The sequence below is a fragment of the Cadophora gregata genome (assembly GCF_030347475.1).
Source record: "Cadophora gregata isolate MNR1 chromosome Unknown scaffold_17, whole genome shotgun sequence".
NCBI lineage: Eukaryota > Fungi > Ascomycota > Leotiomycetes > Helotiales > Ploettnerulaceae > Cadophora > Cadophora gregata.
This window is the reverse complement of record NW_026695940.1, coordinates 1,407,193-1,422,376: the sequence shown is the minus strand read 5'-3', so window position 1 is coordinate 1,422,376 and position 15,184 is coordinate 1,407,193. Positions and strand designations below refer to the sequence as shown.

The 15,184-nt window shown below is 43.2% G+C and overlaps 4 protein-coding genes across 4 annotated transcripts; 3 read left to right on the top strand and 1 right to left on the bottom strand.

Annotated features, from left to right (window-relative positions):
* Positions 1 to 5,618: 5,618 nt before the first annotated feature.
* ONS95_006278 (uncharacterized protein) lies at positions 5,619 to 8,063 on the top strand (the record flags this gene model as incomplete). Its single annotated transcript, XM_058499733.1, has 5 exons — positions 5,619 to 5,830; positions 5,888 to 6,072; positions 6,176 to 6,596; positions 6,646 to 6,853; positions 6,960 to 8,063. 5 exons carry the CDS (start codon positions 5,619 to 5,621, stop codon positions 8,061 to 8,063), a joined length of 2,130 nt encoding a protein of 709 aa, XP_058350777.1.
* A 664-nt stretch (positions 8,064 to 8,727) lies between these two features.
* ONS95_006277 (uncharacterized protein) lies at positions 8,728 to 9,789 on the top strand (the record flags this gene model as incomplete). Its single annotated transcript, XM_058499732.1, has 3 exons — positions 8,728 to 9,213; positions 9,288 to 9,344; positions 9,409 to 9,789. The coding sequence occupies 3 exons, from the start codon at positions 8,728 to 8,730 to the stop codon at positions 9,787 to 9,789; spliced, it is 924 nt and encodes a 307-aa protein (XP_058350776.1).
* Positions 9,790 to 9,906: 117 nt separating this feature from the next.
* ONS95_006276 (uncharacterized protein) lies at positions 9,907 to 10,866 on the top strand (the record flags this gene model as incomplete). Its single annotated transcript, XM_058499731.1, has 2 exons — positions 9,907 to 9,926; positions 10,203 to 10,866. The coding sequence occupies 2 exons, from the start codon at positions 9,907 to 9,909 to the stop codon at positions 10,864 to 10,866; spliced, it is 684 nt and encodes a 227-aa protein (XP_058350775.1).
* Positions 10,867 to 11,445: 579 nt separating this feature from the next.
* ONS95_006275 (uncharacterized protein) lies at positions 11,446 to 15,056 on the bottom strand. Its single transcript, XM_058499730.1, has 6 exons — positions 14,441 to 15,056; positions 14,248 to 14,397; positions 13,546 to 14,194; positions 13,040 to 13,494; positions 12,729 to 12,986; positions 11,446 to 12,680 (listed from the first exon to the last, which is right to left on the bottom strand). The coding sequence occupies exons 1-6, from the start codon at positions 14,965 to 14,967 to the stop codon at positions 11,690 to 11,692; spliced, it is 3,030 nt and encodes a 1,009-aa protein (XP_058350774.1). The 5' UTR covers positions 14,968 to 15,056; the 3' UTR covers positions 11,446 to 11,689.
* Positions 15,057 to 15,184: the final 128 nt, after the last annotated feature.

Sequence of the window (15,184 nt, the reverse complement as noted above, 5' to 3'; positions counted from 1 at the left end):
ACTATACTTACTAAAAATAAAAGTCTTAAAGCGGGAAAACTATTTCCGATTAGCTAGATTAGGCAGTCTAGTACAGTAAAATAATCAAAGCTCGTCTTAAGGCTATCTATATTATATAGTAACTCTCTAATTCTATCTAAATTGACACCGCAAACATATCTTGATTAATTACGCCTTTTAATATTAAGAATATAGCCTTAAAGACTTTTAAATCTCCATCTATAAGTACTATAAGTGCTCTAATCGATCCCTTTACTTATATAATAAGTATAAGTAAGAAACCTTTAGTAAATACAACTTAGCTTTTATTTATAATTAAAGACCGCTACTAACAACTTAAGGTAGTATATAATAATAACTATAACCCTTTTAAGCTATTAAGAGATAATTTAAAAGCAGACTACTCTCTATATTTCTTTAAGGAACTGTTATTTAACAATAAGCTAGCAAACGTGTCACTTTTACCCTAAGGCTTTATTCTTACACTTACAATAAGTATTTTAAATCAATCGTAGCTCTAGAAAGTTAGCTACACTTTAGTATAACCTAAGAAAAGCAAAAAACACTCTTTTTAAGCGTGTAAACTATATAAGCTACTTCTTTTATCTATACTCTAAATGCTAATAAAGTTAAGTCACTACGATCCTTAATTTGCTAAAAACAAGACTACAGTCTTTAATAGCAACTCCCTCAAAAACATAACACGTTATATAGCTCTAGAGTATTAATTAGACTAAGATAGAGATATCAGAAAGCTTCTTTTAACTACAATTTAACTTGTATAAGCCTTTAGTCTTATAAGAGATAGTTACGAGTATATTATACCTTTTTAAGAGCTAGAATTCAAGAATACCTTTATTAAGTAAGTAGTAATAGACGATATTAAACACTATAAAGCCTCCTCTAAACACTTTTATTAAATTATTAAAATTGTAAATATTTAAGCTCTTAACGTGTTACCTACTTCTTATTTAACTTTAGAGATCTAATATAATAGTCCGGTATTTACTCGCTGTAAATACAGAAAGCTGCAGTTAATCTCTAATAATCGAGAGGTAGGTATATTATATAAACAGAAGATAGTTACTAAGTATTAGAATACTATTTAAAGTTAAGTATAAAGCTCTTATCTAATAATAGATATACTAATCTTATATAGAACCTTCGTTTGCTTTAGATCCCTTAGGATACTAGATCCTTAGATCCTTAGATCTGTTTTCCTATAAGAGGATCTAGGGATCTAGGGATCTATTATATAACTTATTATCTACTATACTCTAAGTAACTATTACTACTAAAGCGTGAGTGTATAGTAGTACTACTCGCTTATCCTATATTATTCCCTAGCTAATACTACCCTATCGATAGTACTACTCCCTTATTAGTACTAATGCCCCTATAGTACTACTAATAGTTTTATTATTATATAGGTGCTAACTGAACTATAGCGCTAAGGGGTCCGTAACATCTAAGTAACTTAAAGATTCAAGTACTTTAAGCCGCAGATTATATAAAACGTTATAAAAGCTCAATTAAAAGTCTTTATATCTTTTAATAGTTAAAGATCACTTTAGGATAAAATTAATATAGTTGCAGTTGTTCTGTATTATATAAATAAAAAAGGAGAAGTAATTATAATACTAGCTAGCCTACTAGAGCTTTTAGGCTATAAAAAAACTAGTGTTAGTAAGCTAGTTCTTTTTTAGCCTCTCCCCTTTACTAATTAAGTATAAACCAAGCCTCTATTATTCTCCCTCTCCTTTAACGATTCGAAATCAACGAATATAACCTTAGTTAGTTTGTCCTTGATAACACGTTAAATAACGATACTATACTCTTAAAGCTTTCAAAATCACTTAATTTCAACCTAAAACAACACTAGCTTTATTATATAAGCTATATACTTAATCTTATCGCTAAATAATACTTATTTAGTTAAGATACGTTATCTTTTAAAGCTAAATTCAAGAAAGCTAGTCCTAAAAGAAGGAGATAACTTTAAAGGTCTTATAAAAAGCTTAAAAAGCTTCATAACTTAGTGGCATATATTATAACCTCTAAAAAGTATAGTATAGCCTTTAATAGCTTATAAGATAAGTTTAATTAAGGTAAGGCCGCTAGAAAGAGATAAAAAGTTATTTTAGACAGTAGTATACGCTAAAATTCCTTATATTTAATGATTATACACGCTCTAGCTCTCCGCAAGGCTCTTAATACTTACACTATCAAATTAAAGGTTTCTAAAGATACTCTTAATCAAAAGGTATTTTAAGAAGATTATCTTGATAATAACAAATAAAAGACTCTTTAGCTAATAGCAGAGTACTTAAAACCTCTTTTCCGTCTTACTAAAGACCTTAAAGGCAACCCTAATTAATTCGACCCTATATTATTATCTTATAGAGCTTTCTAGAAGTTATTACCTCTTTTTAAAGCTCTACTCTCTTACTTTAAGGTTCTAAAGGCTAGCGTAAAGGCAGGTTAATTTAATAGCTACTAAGATATACAAAAGTCGATTATACTTACTTAAAATAAAACAAAGGAGTTCTATAGTACAACTAACGTCTCTCTTATGTAGATAACAGCTTTAGTTCTTCACCCTCGCTAGAAATAGCAGTATTTCGACTAATAATAGACTAAAGATAACGTATAATATATAAGAAAAGAGAAGGTATCTTTATAGAAGCTTTAAGAGACAGAATATAAAAGAGAAGCTGTTATATAAGTAGAGAAAAGAACTCTAAAGCTAGAGCTTTTAAAGCTATATAAAACTAGTTAATTAAAAAAGCTAGCACTTCCTCTTACTAGTATAACCTTCATAGTAAGAACTCTATAACCTTTAAGCCGAAAAGACTAATTAGCCTTATATCTTAAAGAGCCTCTAACAGATCAGCCTCTTTTAAAGTATTAACGTTTAAAGTAAGTCCAGTAGCTATAGCTTACTAAGATAGCCTTTGATTTTTTATATATACCTACTATAAGCTCTAAGTATAAGTATGTTTTCTTGTCTTGTTCTATATAAACTACACTACACAGTTTAAAGTTATTAGGTCAATTGCTATAGTATTAAAAGTGCTTAAAAAACTAGCAAAGAAGGGGGATAGTAAAGCTTATAGCGACATTTAATGTAGTTGATCTTAAGAGGGATTTTTAGTATATGTCTATTTTTAGAATCAGTTTTTAAGTAGCTTTTAAGCTCTTCAGTTAAAGCTATTAAGCTGTGATTTATACGTAAGCTAGTCAGCTCAGCAAGTTACTCAGCTAATAGCTGACTGATTAGCTGATCGGCCACTCTAGCGGCAGAAATATTTGATGTCATCGACATCGTAGCGCCTTGATTTTGAGAGCTGTAGCGTAAATGTTGCACTTCTGAGGGATATGGGGAATCATCGAAGCTACTGGTTTCTCTTGCATCTCAGCGGGTTGCCGTTTGTTGGTGGCTTGAATCTGGCCCTGCGATGCGGGATGCCTGTCACTTCTCACATCGGATCTCGAGATCGTTGTTCGCGGTCCCCCGGAGACACAAGGCAGATCACCATGCATTCCAGACTTGGTGGAAAGATAAGGACAGTTGAGAAGCGCAGTCTCGAGTTAAGCGAGACTGAAGTTATTCTAAGCGGAACCTTCAGAAGAATCCGCTTTGCTCTTCGTATGACAGGAGTCGAATGAAGCGAGGGATGGTCTTTTGACTGATGGGATGAAAATGTAACAGTCAGAAGTGGCATGCTACTAGCACATTTTTCGACGTACAGCTGACAATAGGTCTCAGTTCATGCCGCTGTTGTTGGTGGCGTTCTGCCCCAGACAGTTATACTGGAAACATGGCGAATTGTTGACTTGAGATGAGTAAAAGCAAAGATGGCAAGATGTCGTCGACTTGTTTCATTGGAAAAGAGTTCTGCCAGCCCGACAGGAGAATATCTCGGAGCAATATCTTGAGCAATGTTTTTTGGATCTGCAGGTGGCGTAAACAATTCCACGCACCGATCCCGCATCGTCCTGGATGAAGAGATGAGAGCTAAGACTCTTGTACTTGCGTCCCGTCAGCTCACATTCGCCCATCACTGGAAAATAATGGTTCTCTGGATCCAAGAAATGGGACAATTGTACCTGAGGTTTTCGTGGAGCACTTTCAAGAAGATTAGTGAGGGCTCGTAGCTTACAATGTGATCACTGTGTTCTTGAGATGACTGAAATGGAATCAAGCTTATGTCTCTATCCTCGAATTCAATGAATTTTATCTCCTCTGATCACTGATGGAGCCTGGCTCCCGTGGAGACGCCTTTTTCCGAGCTTGAGGCTGCTGAAGAATGCAAGGACCATCTCCCGGCCGCATCCCCACAATTCCAGCTACCGGGAATGGAAAGAAAGCTTAGAGACTAGTCTTTGAAAGCTAAGCAAAGCAATCGAAATCTTCTTTTTTCCTTTTGCTTATATTAGATACTTTTAGTATATGGACCAGTCAATGCCGCTTCAATTCGCTGTACTTAGTTCAAGAAATTCAGGACCTTATCCTCCTCGCTCTCGGTTTTGTTTATTCGCATATGACTGGGCCCTTAAGCGAGATCCCAACCTTTATATTTTGAACCAACATAATAAGAAAGCAGCAGCCAACCTCAAAGCCACACACGTCACTGGTAGAACAAACATTTGGTATTAGATGATAAACCTTCACGTTCAGATTGTCTTATCCTTGGGTGATATGGCATAATGTGTAACAGTCGAAGGTCCAATTTGTTGCTACGAGATACTTAGAATATACTGAGGTAACGATAATAGGACCCAGCTAGAACAGGATTGATGAAAGGCCTGAATCAACCGTGACCAGCATGTCTCAATCTACATATGGAGATACATAGGAAAGTACATCCGTCATGAAGAGTTGATCCGCCGCCGCGGCAGAATTAGCTGAACAGATCCCCGCCAATCAGAAGCGCCACCAACACTGTTGGATCACCACATTGTTGGAAATTGTTGGTTCGGGAGATCAGCTGGAGATCAGGGATTCCGGCTGGCTGGTCACCAGCTACCTATTGGCTATTCGATAATTATGGCTCATTAGGTTTCCGCAACAAGAGTTTCCTTAGATGAGAGAGGGAATGCTCTTGTACTTGTTGAACCAATTGTGCCTATGAACCAAGACATCCATTCCCATATACTGCAAACCGTAGCTTTGTTCTAGACGGCGAGCAAATACAGGTGGCTTGAGAAATCAAATCTCAAAATAGCATAGACCTGGGAGAGTTTCAGATGGGAAATTCAAAATCTAGAGCTTTTATTGGGAGAATATTACGACTTTGTGAAAGGTGACTATCCACGTGGAAGGTGAGATTTCTGCTCAAGGCTCCTAAATGCAGACCCACACTTTTCGCTGTAGTCTCGGTGCTAGTGAACTCTTAAAACCTTTGAACATCCGCTGCCGCTTTTCTATAAGGAAGTTTTGATGGGCGACACAACCTTTGGAGTTAGCAAACTTGTAGCAAGTATAAAGAGGCGCGCTCACCTTCTGTTGATTTGTGTATACCAACTAAACAAGCCTGGGGACAATATCAGGTCTATCTCCTGTCGAACTAACATACCATAGGCACACAACTCAAGACCTGTTAGTACTGGTTACAATGAAGATTGCAACAGATCAGACAGTATTGTCTTCTGCTACGATGGTGTCCCAGCAACAGTCCCTGGAGCTTGAGAGACCAGAGGAACGAGTCCCTACACAAAGAACCAAGGAGAGTGAGATCTCTGGCTTCTCGCAGGTTGAACGCATGAAGCAAGCACGCGACGGAGCCAGCTTTGATTCCCACAAGCTTGCAGCCATCATCTACGGCAGGTAAGGAGGTTCTTTAACTCCAATCTGTCTCAATGCAACGCTAACCTCTTCTTATAGCAAGGAAGAGCTCGAAACTACACTGGCTGCCTTTGCTCGGGTTGAGAAAACTCTGGGCCACACGGACAACTTCAAGCTTCCTGCAGCATATATGGATGAGACGCGTCAAAGTGTCTTTCTTGAGGGGCTTCGTTGTGGCAAGGCTACTTTTCAAGATGATTTACCCGACAGCAAAGTCTTCCATGGTAAGTAAATTAGAGAGAATTCTAGCGCTGTAACTCCATCACACGATCTATTATTTTCTGCTTTCACCCAAACTTCTTGCAAGCAAAGCTGATCTTCTCTTAGAGAAAACCCACTTGTTCCGCATAGCCAACAGCAATCCTTTTGGTCTTACAAATGGCCTTTTTACACCATATCTCAAGCTAGTTGGTACTGAGGAGCAAGTCAAACACTGGCTGCCACTTGCGGAGGAGGGAATAATCATTGGTTCATATGCGCAGACTGAAGTTGGACATGGTACATACGTTGCAGGTATCGAGACGACAGCAACTTTCGACGAGGAGGCTGATGAGTTCATCATCAACACACCGCGGGAAAGTGCGACAAAGTATTGGCCTGGAGCACTGGGCTTCACTGCGAGCCACACAATCTTGTTGGCCCGTATGATTATCTATGGCAAGGACTATGGTGTTCACCCTTTCGTGCTGCAGCTGAGAGACCTGAAAACTTTCGAGCCCTTGGAAGGCATCGAAATGGGCGATATTGGGTAAGTTCGTTTGCTGACTTCTGTTCATACCAGGATTAACATCATGCAGTACGAAGATGTCGTTTAACGGTACTGATAATGGCTATGCCGCTTTCAAGAACGTGCGAATCCCACGTAATTATCTTATGATGAAGCATGCAAGTGTTTCAAGAGAAGGAAAGTATACTCCTGTGCCACTTCGTCAAAAGCTTCTGTACGGTGGCATGATGAACGGACGCCGGATTATCATTGGTCATGCTGCCTTCCAATTAGCACAGGTGTGTTTCGTCTATCCCACTAAATTGTACCCAGAGACTCACTTCTCACATCCTAGACTCTTACCATTGCCACTCGTTTTCCGTTGTCCGAACTCAAGGTCGAAAGGTAGCCAAGCCGCCGAACTTCGCAGAGACAGCCATCATCCGCTACACTCACCAGCAACAGCGCCTTGTAACACTTATTTCCATGTCATATGTCACGATATTCGCCTGGGCGTCCCTCAATGGTGTATACTCAGGTCTGCAGGCTCTACAAGCAGCAGGTAACCATACCACTTTGCCGTACACTCACATGCTGCTATGTGGTCTCAAAGCCTGGGCTAGTCAGACTGCTGCAGATGGCGCTGAGGAGGCTCGTAGGTTGTGCGGAGGTCATGGATACCTGATCATCTCAGGCTTGCCAGATATCGTCAATAGCGTCCGCGCAACTCCTACCTTCGAAGGCGAAAACTACGTAATGTGGGGACAAGTCGCTCACTACATGATGAAGGGACTTGATGCCGAAACTTTGCCCCCTGATCTTGTTTACCTCGAGACATACTCTGCGGACTCGAAAAGCTCCTGCAAGCCCGTGGGAACAGATTTCCGCGACAGTCATGTACTACTGGATATCTTTCGCCGACGTGCTGCGAAGTGCATTATCGAAGCCCATGATCTTGTTGTCAGCGCTCAGAAAGGACATGGTCTGAGTCGTGAGGAATCGGAGGACAAGCATGCATTGAAATTGATTCTCGCGGGACGGGCTCACATCGAAGTCTACATATTGGAGGCTAATATCAAACACCTGGCATCGCTGCCCGCGGATACCGACGAGAGCATCAGAGTCGTTCTCACTCGTCTCATCTCACTGTTCGGACTCAGCACTATCTCTTCCCCATTCGTTCCATTTACGGCTTCGTTCCTGGGTAATGGATATCTGTCTGCAGCACAGATCCGTGAGATAGATGACCAAGCCGATCAGCTAATCCAGGAGCTATTGCCCGATATAGTTGCTCTGACAGATGCTTTCTCTTTCACTGATGCGTGCTTGCAATCTGCATTGGGCTGCAAGGATGGCGATGTGTACCGTCGAATCATGGCTTGGACCCGTCAGCTTCCGATCAATGTCGAGGCGAACAACAACGGTGGTGTTTTCAAGGCTGGTTGGGAGCAGTACATTGAGCCTTTCTTGCGCGAGAGCCGTGAGCGTCGCTTCAAATCTCGGTTGTAGAGTCGTAATCTTGCATTGGTAAGGGGATTTGATTCAGTTGCTGGGGAGTATGATCAGGATGAATTCTCAGGTTATGCAATCAGTGGCGGTTAATTTTACACACGCGTCTTCGTATGCTCATCATTTTCACTGCGGCACTATCGATCTGTCTCTCTCTTGTCGATATATTTTTAGTGATCAACCCTTCGTCACGATTTCAAGAACCAACGCCTCTTTCTTACTTTGAGAGCACACAACCTATTGCTCCATTAATTTGGCACATAAATGCCATGTTCTCTTCGTTTCCTTGATTCTCATTACTTTTCTTACTTCAATGGAATGCTTCTCGCTAAGGTTCCACTGCCCCAGGGAACTTAAATATTTCACATAACGATGTGATCAGCTCAACTGAATAGCGTAGATATCTTTATGATCCTATTCAACTTCTTATATTCCCACAACGATCGATAGTTAGAATTTAATTCAGATAATTCAACTTCAGGTGGATCCAAAATGATGTAGCTCCACCCTCATAGTTAAGGCACCTATACATATCTTGGTAGAAGTCGTACGATTCCTCATCATGAAAAGTCAATACCATGCGAATCAACGCAATTTTCCGCAATTCAGAATCCCTTTCTTCTTCGAGCTCTAGTAACCATATATTTTTTCATACATCTTCATCATGTCCACCCCCGGAAACTCCATTGCAGTGATCGGCGCCGGATCCGTCGGCTCAGCTGTTGCATTCTCCCTCCTCCTACGCCAAGTCGTCCCAGACGTCGTCCTCATCGACATCGACGATGATATGTGCAAAGCTCAAGTCCAAGACCTTTCTGACGCAACATTCCTCTCAAACGTACGCATCCGTCAAGGCAAGCTCGCCGATGCGCAACAGGCTGCCATCATCATCATTACTGCCGGCGCGAAGCAGAAACCAGGTGACACACGCCTCGATCTGATTGATCGGAACTTGAAGATTCTGAAATCTATCCTGAGCTCACTGCAGCCCATTCGGAAAGATGCAATCTTGTTGATTGTTGCCAATCCGGTGGATATTCTTACTTTATTCGCGCAGAAGTTCTCAGGATTGCCGAAGAGTCAGGTGCTTGGTTCGGGAACATTGTTGGATTCTATCAGACTCAAGAGGATTCTTGCAAGTAGGCTGAATGTAAGCTTGATTTACATGACTTCATTCAGAGCAATAGAAAGAAAGTAGAGTGACCAGGGCTGAAATCTTTCCAGGTTGCAGATACCTCCATCCACGCTTTCGTGATCGGAGAGCATGGCGATTCTCAATGTGTAAGTCCTTGATACGATGTCAAATGTCACTTATTGGTTACGACAGCTCTGATTCCATATCCAGGTGGCCTGGTCCACGGCCACTGTCCACGGCACACCCCTCCTCAAAGTCCTCCCATTGACTGATGTCGAGCGTGACGAGATTGCCACCACGACACGCATGAAAGCCGAGACCATCATCCGAATTAAAGGGTTCACTTCGTACGGAGTGGCAGCTGTATCTGCCCGGATCTGCGAGGCCATCATCTTCGATCATCGACAAGTCTTACCGCTCAGTCACTGGCGTGAAGAATTCGGTTGCTGTCTCAGCTTGCCCGCTGTTCTGGGTCGGGATGGAATTATTTCGTCGTTTCCAATTCATTTGAAGGAGACGGAGCAAAAATTCCTTGAGGCATCGGCGGAGAGTTTGAAGAACGTCATTTCGGGCTATGCGGACGAGTTGTAGATGGGTGTTTGAAGACCTTTTTCAGGTGCTTTTCAGGAAATGGCAAACCTTCAACAGGAGCAGAAGATCCAGAGAGCATCGTGTTTGACGTAAAACGTGTGTCTGGTCAGTCCAGAAATGGCCACAGCTATTTGCGAGTGATAAATTGATGAATGATGATAGGGAAGGCATAAAATCCAGTCACAGTACTTCATAGGCATTTAAAACAAAGCTCAAGAACGCACGCCTCATCGACTTGGCCAAATTTGATCAGTATCTAGGCCGTTTTTTCTTGGTACTTGGCACGTTTCCACATTATTCTGCTTCCCACTGTAAGCATTGGGGCATTGTAACTCTCAGCCTACTCTCAATGTCTCTTCAACCAAGCCAGGACGGAAGAAAGTAGAAGGCGCGGAGAGTGACACATCTCCCAGCAACGTTTCAACCTCATCCTCTCTCCTGGTGTGGAGCAAGCCAGAACTCTGTGTCAAGGACTCAACCGGTCATGCGAATACCGATGCAACGGATACGAAGCTGCCACCAGCATCAGTATTGCCCGCTCCTGCCACAGTCGAAACGTCAGAAGTCAAGCTGGGATCCATCATCAATGGTATCTTCAACTCCAACTCGGGATCAGGAATTGAAGCCGCGAACCCAGGCGTGAAGACAGTACCTAAAAAGACCAGCAACCAAGCAAAAGCCACGGAACCAGTCCGAGCCAACAAGTGCCAAGTCAGCTCTACTACTTCTGAGTTCTTCTGCTCGAACCCAAATACAATCTGTGACGAGTTCTACGCATATTGCAGCACGCTCACTCCCGGAAAGAAGGTTGCTCGACGGGGATGTGTGAATCTGTGTCCATATGTTGGAGAAAGCTGTGGGAGTGGGACTACCGGCGGTACCTATGTGGCGTTTCCAGGCTCAGAAGACCAACTTGATGGCACGACTCGTGGGTATTGTGCTACGCCATTCAGGTGGGCAAGTGCGAAGTGCTCAACGCTTTCTTCGAGAAATTCGGTGCAGCCAGGTGAGGCGTCAATACCGAGCAAGAGGAGGCGGGATGGGGACGACCTGTTTGGAGAGATGGATGGTTTGTAGCGGAGCATGGTATCTGATGTCTTTTGAAATCTTTACTGTTAGCTGATACCCAAATCATTATCGTGCCGTTAGTCAATATGAGAACTTAGATAGTACACAGCTGAAGCATGATGTCGGAGTGGACAAGTCTTCTCAGGCTCTCAGCATATCTGATACTCCGGCGGTGCGAAAAAGTCGCTGCGTTCATAACACGTTTGAGAGGTATTCTAGATGACCCTCACCGAGGTCTGGATCTACCGCCCCCAATGTGGCTGACACGACTTGAGAAATATCTGATGCTGTTACTTGTAAAGTTGGTGGTTGTTGACTGATGAATCTCTACATACACCATCTCCAAGGACGACGCGCCTTTTCGTGCTGTGTCAGCTGATCTTAGTACTGCTGTTTAGGTAACCTGGATAGTTTTTATCAGTTTCTAAGCCTGAATGCTCGGGTCATGAAATTTCTGCTGTATCACTGGATCGCAAGTCATGTATAGAAAGCATGTTCTCGTTGGCATGCCTTTACAGGGACTGAACTATGCAGATGTGATTTTTCATTAACACCAGAATTGCGGTCAGAGAGACTTGTAAGAAAGCTGAAATAGAAAATAGTTCATGGATGGGAACCTAGCTAATGTGATGAAGCGCAAGTCATTCTTGGTAGCAAATTCTCCTCTTTTCTCCCCATCAATCATTCGCACGGAAAATGTGCTCCGCTGTCCTACTCATTAACCTGTGTGTGCAGCACATTAGAAGACAGACGCCAAAAGTTGAGATGAGTCCACAGCTCCAGCATGGCCATTGCCTTAATAAAAGCGCGATGGAATACACACAAGAGCCAATCACCAAGTATTCTCATCATTAGAGTCGATGATCTTTCTCTTCTTTCCTCTTCGCTTGGCGACCTTCTCAAGACCTCGAACCTCCTTGTTTGTTTGAGAACGACTCACTTTTACGATGCTCACTGCAGCGCTCTTGTCAACAGTCGATGCTTCTATGATCGACTCATAAAGATCCCCAAGCAAAGCCCTTAACTCCGCTTCTGAGCCAAGACCCTTGATGTTCGCTATTGCTGTAGCTTTGCGTTTCTGCCATGCCTCATGGTCAGCAATGAAATGATCCTGATGGTTCTTTACGACAATGAGAGCGCGCTTATTCCCACTGCGGTCAACGTCTGTATAGAAATTGGTCTTGTCGACCACTGCCTGAATATGGTTTTGCCGCCATTTGCTCATTACAAACCTGCCGACTTCTCGAGCCGGGTCCAGAAGAAACTTGTTGAAGGCGGCATGATCGTAGCAAATGCAGCTTGTCAGTGACTTTGGACGAGCCCAATCTGTAGGAGGCTGCGGTTCCTCTTTGACAAATCTTTGGATGTATACTGGTAACAGACCCTGGAAAAGATCTTCGACCAGCGAGTCTTGAACAAGGACCATCTGCTTTGATAGCCAAGCGGTGAGACGCTTGAGCAAAGGAAGAAGATAGGTGTCAAATCGCTCGATGTCAATACTGCCCTTGTCCATGGACTTGGAGGTTAGCTTTGAGACAATTATGCAAAGTTCATCGGAAAGCCCGAGCTGGTAGCTGCGGTCAAACATCTCCAGGAAGTCGTCGATCTGCTGGGCCTCTGGTCGATCATACTTGTAAAAGCCGTGGTTTCCAATGCTAAATCGGTCCGCCAATACAGGCATCACTTCAGCGTAGACATCGTTCACAAGATCCGTGGATAGTGTTCCGATAGCTCCGGTGTCGAAAATTGATGCTAGAAATGCCATGGCGGTATTGGTAGCATTATCGTGTTCCTCGATTTGCTTCTTAACAACGGGGAGTAGCCTTTTCTCAACTATTAGAACTGCTCATACCTCTACGATTTGTGCGTACCTAGTAATTATGTCATCAGGGGCAAAGCTTGCCAATTTCCTACAGCAGCAGGCCAACGCGTATCCATGCTTTGCTGTTCCGATATATTGGCTATCATGACTGACTGCTTGAAATATTGCGTCCCTAATCCAGCTTCTGCAGAAATCATCCGGTCGCTTCTCCATTCGCGAAGCTTCTCTGGTCAGACCATCCCAGATCGCCTGGAGGATTTTGAACTGTTCATAAAGCTCAAGATCCGGGGATAGCCGAGCAGTCAACCTTCACTAAAGTCAGCCTTTGTAACACGCAGAAGTGGATCGATTTAAACATACTCTGGCAGTATCGAATTTATATCGAAGCGCGCGATCGCCACGCCGATGTCACGAAAGGCGGAAAGTGGTAGCCTCTTGGGGCTTAGATCGTATGCTTCCAGGAACAATTCCTTATTACCAATATCAACACAAGTCGACAATATTCTATTTCTCGTCTTTTCTGGGAAGAATGGCGTGTCTTTTGTATGCCACTCAGTCCGGAGATGGGGTGTTTCGGAGATCTTGAGATCATGCGATCGTCGGATGACCAATTTACAGATTTGTTCGAGGCCGTGCAGGATACCGGGATCACCTGGGCTCTGAGCCAAATCACCGTACAGTTCTTCAATCAATGAATCAACCTCTTTTGGTCTTCGAGTCCCTCTTTCGGCTTGTTGGTAAGATTGGCTTGCGGAGTCGAGGTACGGATTTATGCGAAACTCAACTTGGTGGGATTTAGGCATTATGAGAGCAATCTTTTTTTTTTATCAGCTCACGAAGTGAATCAGTTAGGGATAAATTCTTACTGTTCTACGGTAGATGTGGTGCAGGAGGATAGCCCCGCTGTCATCGAAAATTGGGTCTCCCTCCTCGTCAAGATCCACATATTCCTCATCAGGACGAACGTCCACAAATGAATATTCCTGCATAAGGCACTCCTCATTGAAATCTAAACATCGGTCGATTTCATTTCCATTGGGGTCATATATTCTTCTCAGAACGGTGTGTCGATCAAGTTGCTCCGCGAAGGTGTGGAACCCGACGTGCTCTGTCTCAGCCTCCTCGCCATTTTCAAGTGTAGCAGGCCCATCATTGTCATCACAAACCCCAGAGACTTTGATCTCAAGTTCAGCGATGTAGAGGGATAGTCCGTATTCTTCGCAGCTATCTCGAAGATGGGAAACAATATGGTAGTCTTGCCCTTCCAGAGTGTAACAGCCCCAGAAACGGAGATAGCGGTGTTCAAATACATAACCCAGTATCTTCGGATGGTGTTCAATGTGGAAAGTATCTTTCCAGCTTGAAAACAGATCGTGGATTTGAGAATTTTGGGCATTACTTTTGGCTTTCTCTTCTAGTATGGTAGAGTTGTTCGTAGTATGAACAAGTTTGTACTGTAGGAATATTCGACGACCTGTCAAGATTGGATCCGTTTCATATTTCACATCCACAAACCTATTGACACATTAATGCAAGCTTGAATCGCAGGATTATTCCCTCTTAGCTACCAGGCAATCCAAGATTCTTCAGATTTTGAATACTGAGAGAAGTCAAAACTCTTCTTTTCCCTTCCCTGAGTGACTGTGACTTCACCGCCAGAATGTTGGCTTGGGAGCGTAATGCAGATAGTCGCAAAAGTGCCAGGAATATTCGCAGAGCTGTGAAGGTTAGAAAGTGCCTCGAAACACTCCGAGAACTCACCAGCCAAGGGACTCATGCAGAGCGCCGCCCTCCTCACACAGCACCAACTTTGAAAGTTTAGCAGAAAGGTCACTAGGTCGCGTCTCAATCATCGTAGGGCACAATCGATCATCGCCAGTCATGTAAAGACCAAAACCAGAACAGACAGCAAAGACAATATTCCTCAGACGTTGCTCCCAATCAACATTCCTGATTTCGAGATCATTTGCGAAGATCTCCCAGACTTGTGGATTGGGAGAAATTTTCTCGCCTTTCGGGGGTTGTGAAGCCTGACTTGCAATCTTGATTTTCTTTGCGTCCTCGTCTGTCAGAGGAAGCGAGATTGGCATCGCATCATTCATCAAGTAGATACCTGGGTCCGGCGCCATCTTCATAGGTCTGAAGGTTACGAACGTACCTGAGCTCTTGATTGACTTCAAGCAAGCGTTCAGGTTGGCCTTGAACTCCGCGACATTGAAATCGGCAGAAGCGGAAACGGAATCGTCCATGCCGGCTGGCTGCTTACCGTTATCATCGGTCTCCGACATCTTGTCCTCAATTCGAGAGTTGAGTTGAGATTTGATGGAAGACGATGATGTCCAGGCTTTGAGGTTGTTGAAGGAAAGAAGAAGTAGATGGTGGGAGGAGTCGTGGGAGTGAAGGAAGACGCGATGCGGGGCACTAAACAAGCGAGGAAGTCGCGAGCTACATGGATCCACGTGACCGTGACATTTTCCTGTCAGCTCATCCGGCCGATCTTGCCGC

Excerpts from the sequence above, each read along its gene's own strand:
- ONS95_006275 (XM_058499730.1), bottom strand. The coding sequence starts at position 14,967 with ATGTCGGAGACCGATGATAACGGTAAGCAGCCAGCCGGCATGGACGAT. Across the intron at positions 12,987-13,039 it reads ATAAATTCGATACTGCCAGA|GTTGACTGCTCGGCTATCCC; the intron begins GTATGTTTAAAT and ends ACTTTAGTGAAG. Across the intron at positions 12,681-12,728 it reads CCTGATGACATAATTACTAG|GCTACTCCCCGTTGTTAAGA; the intron begins GTACGCACAAAT and ends AGTTGAGAAAAG.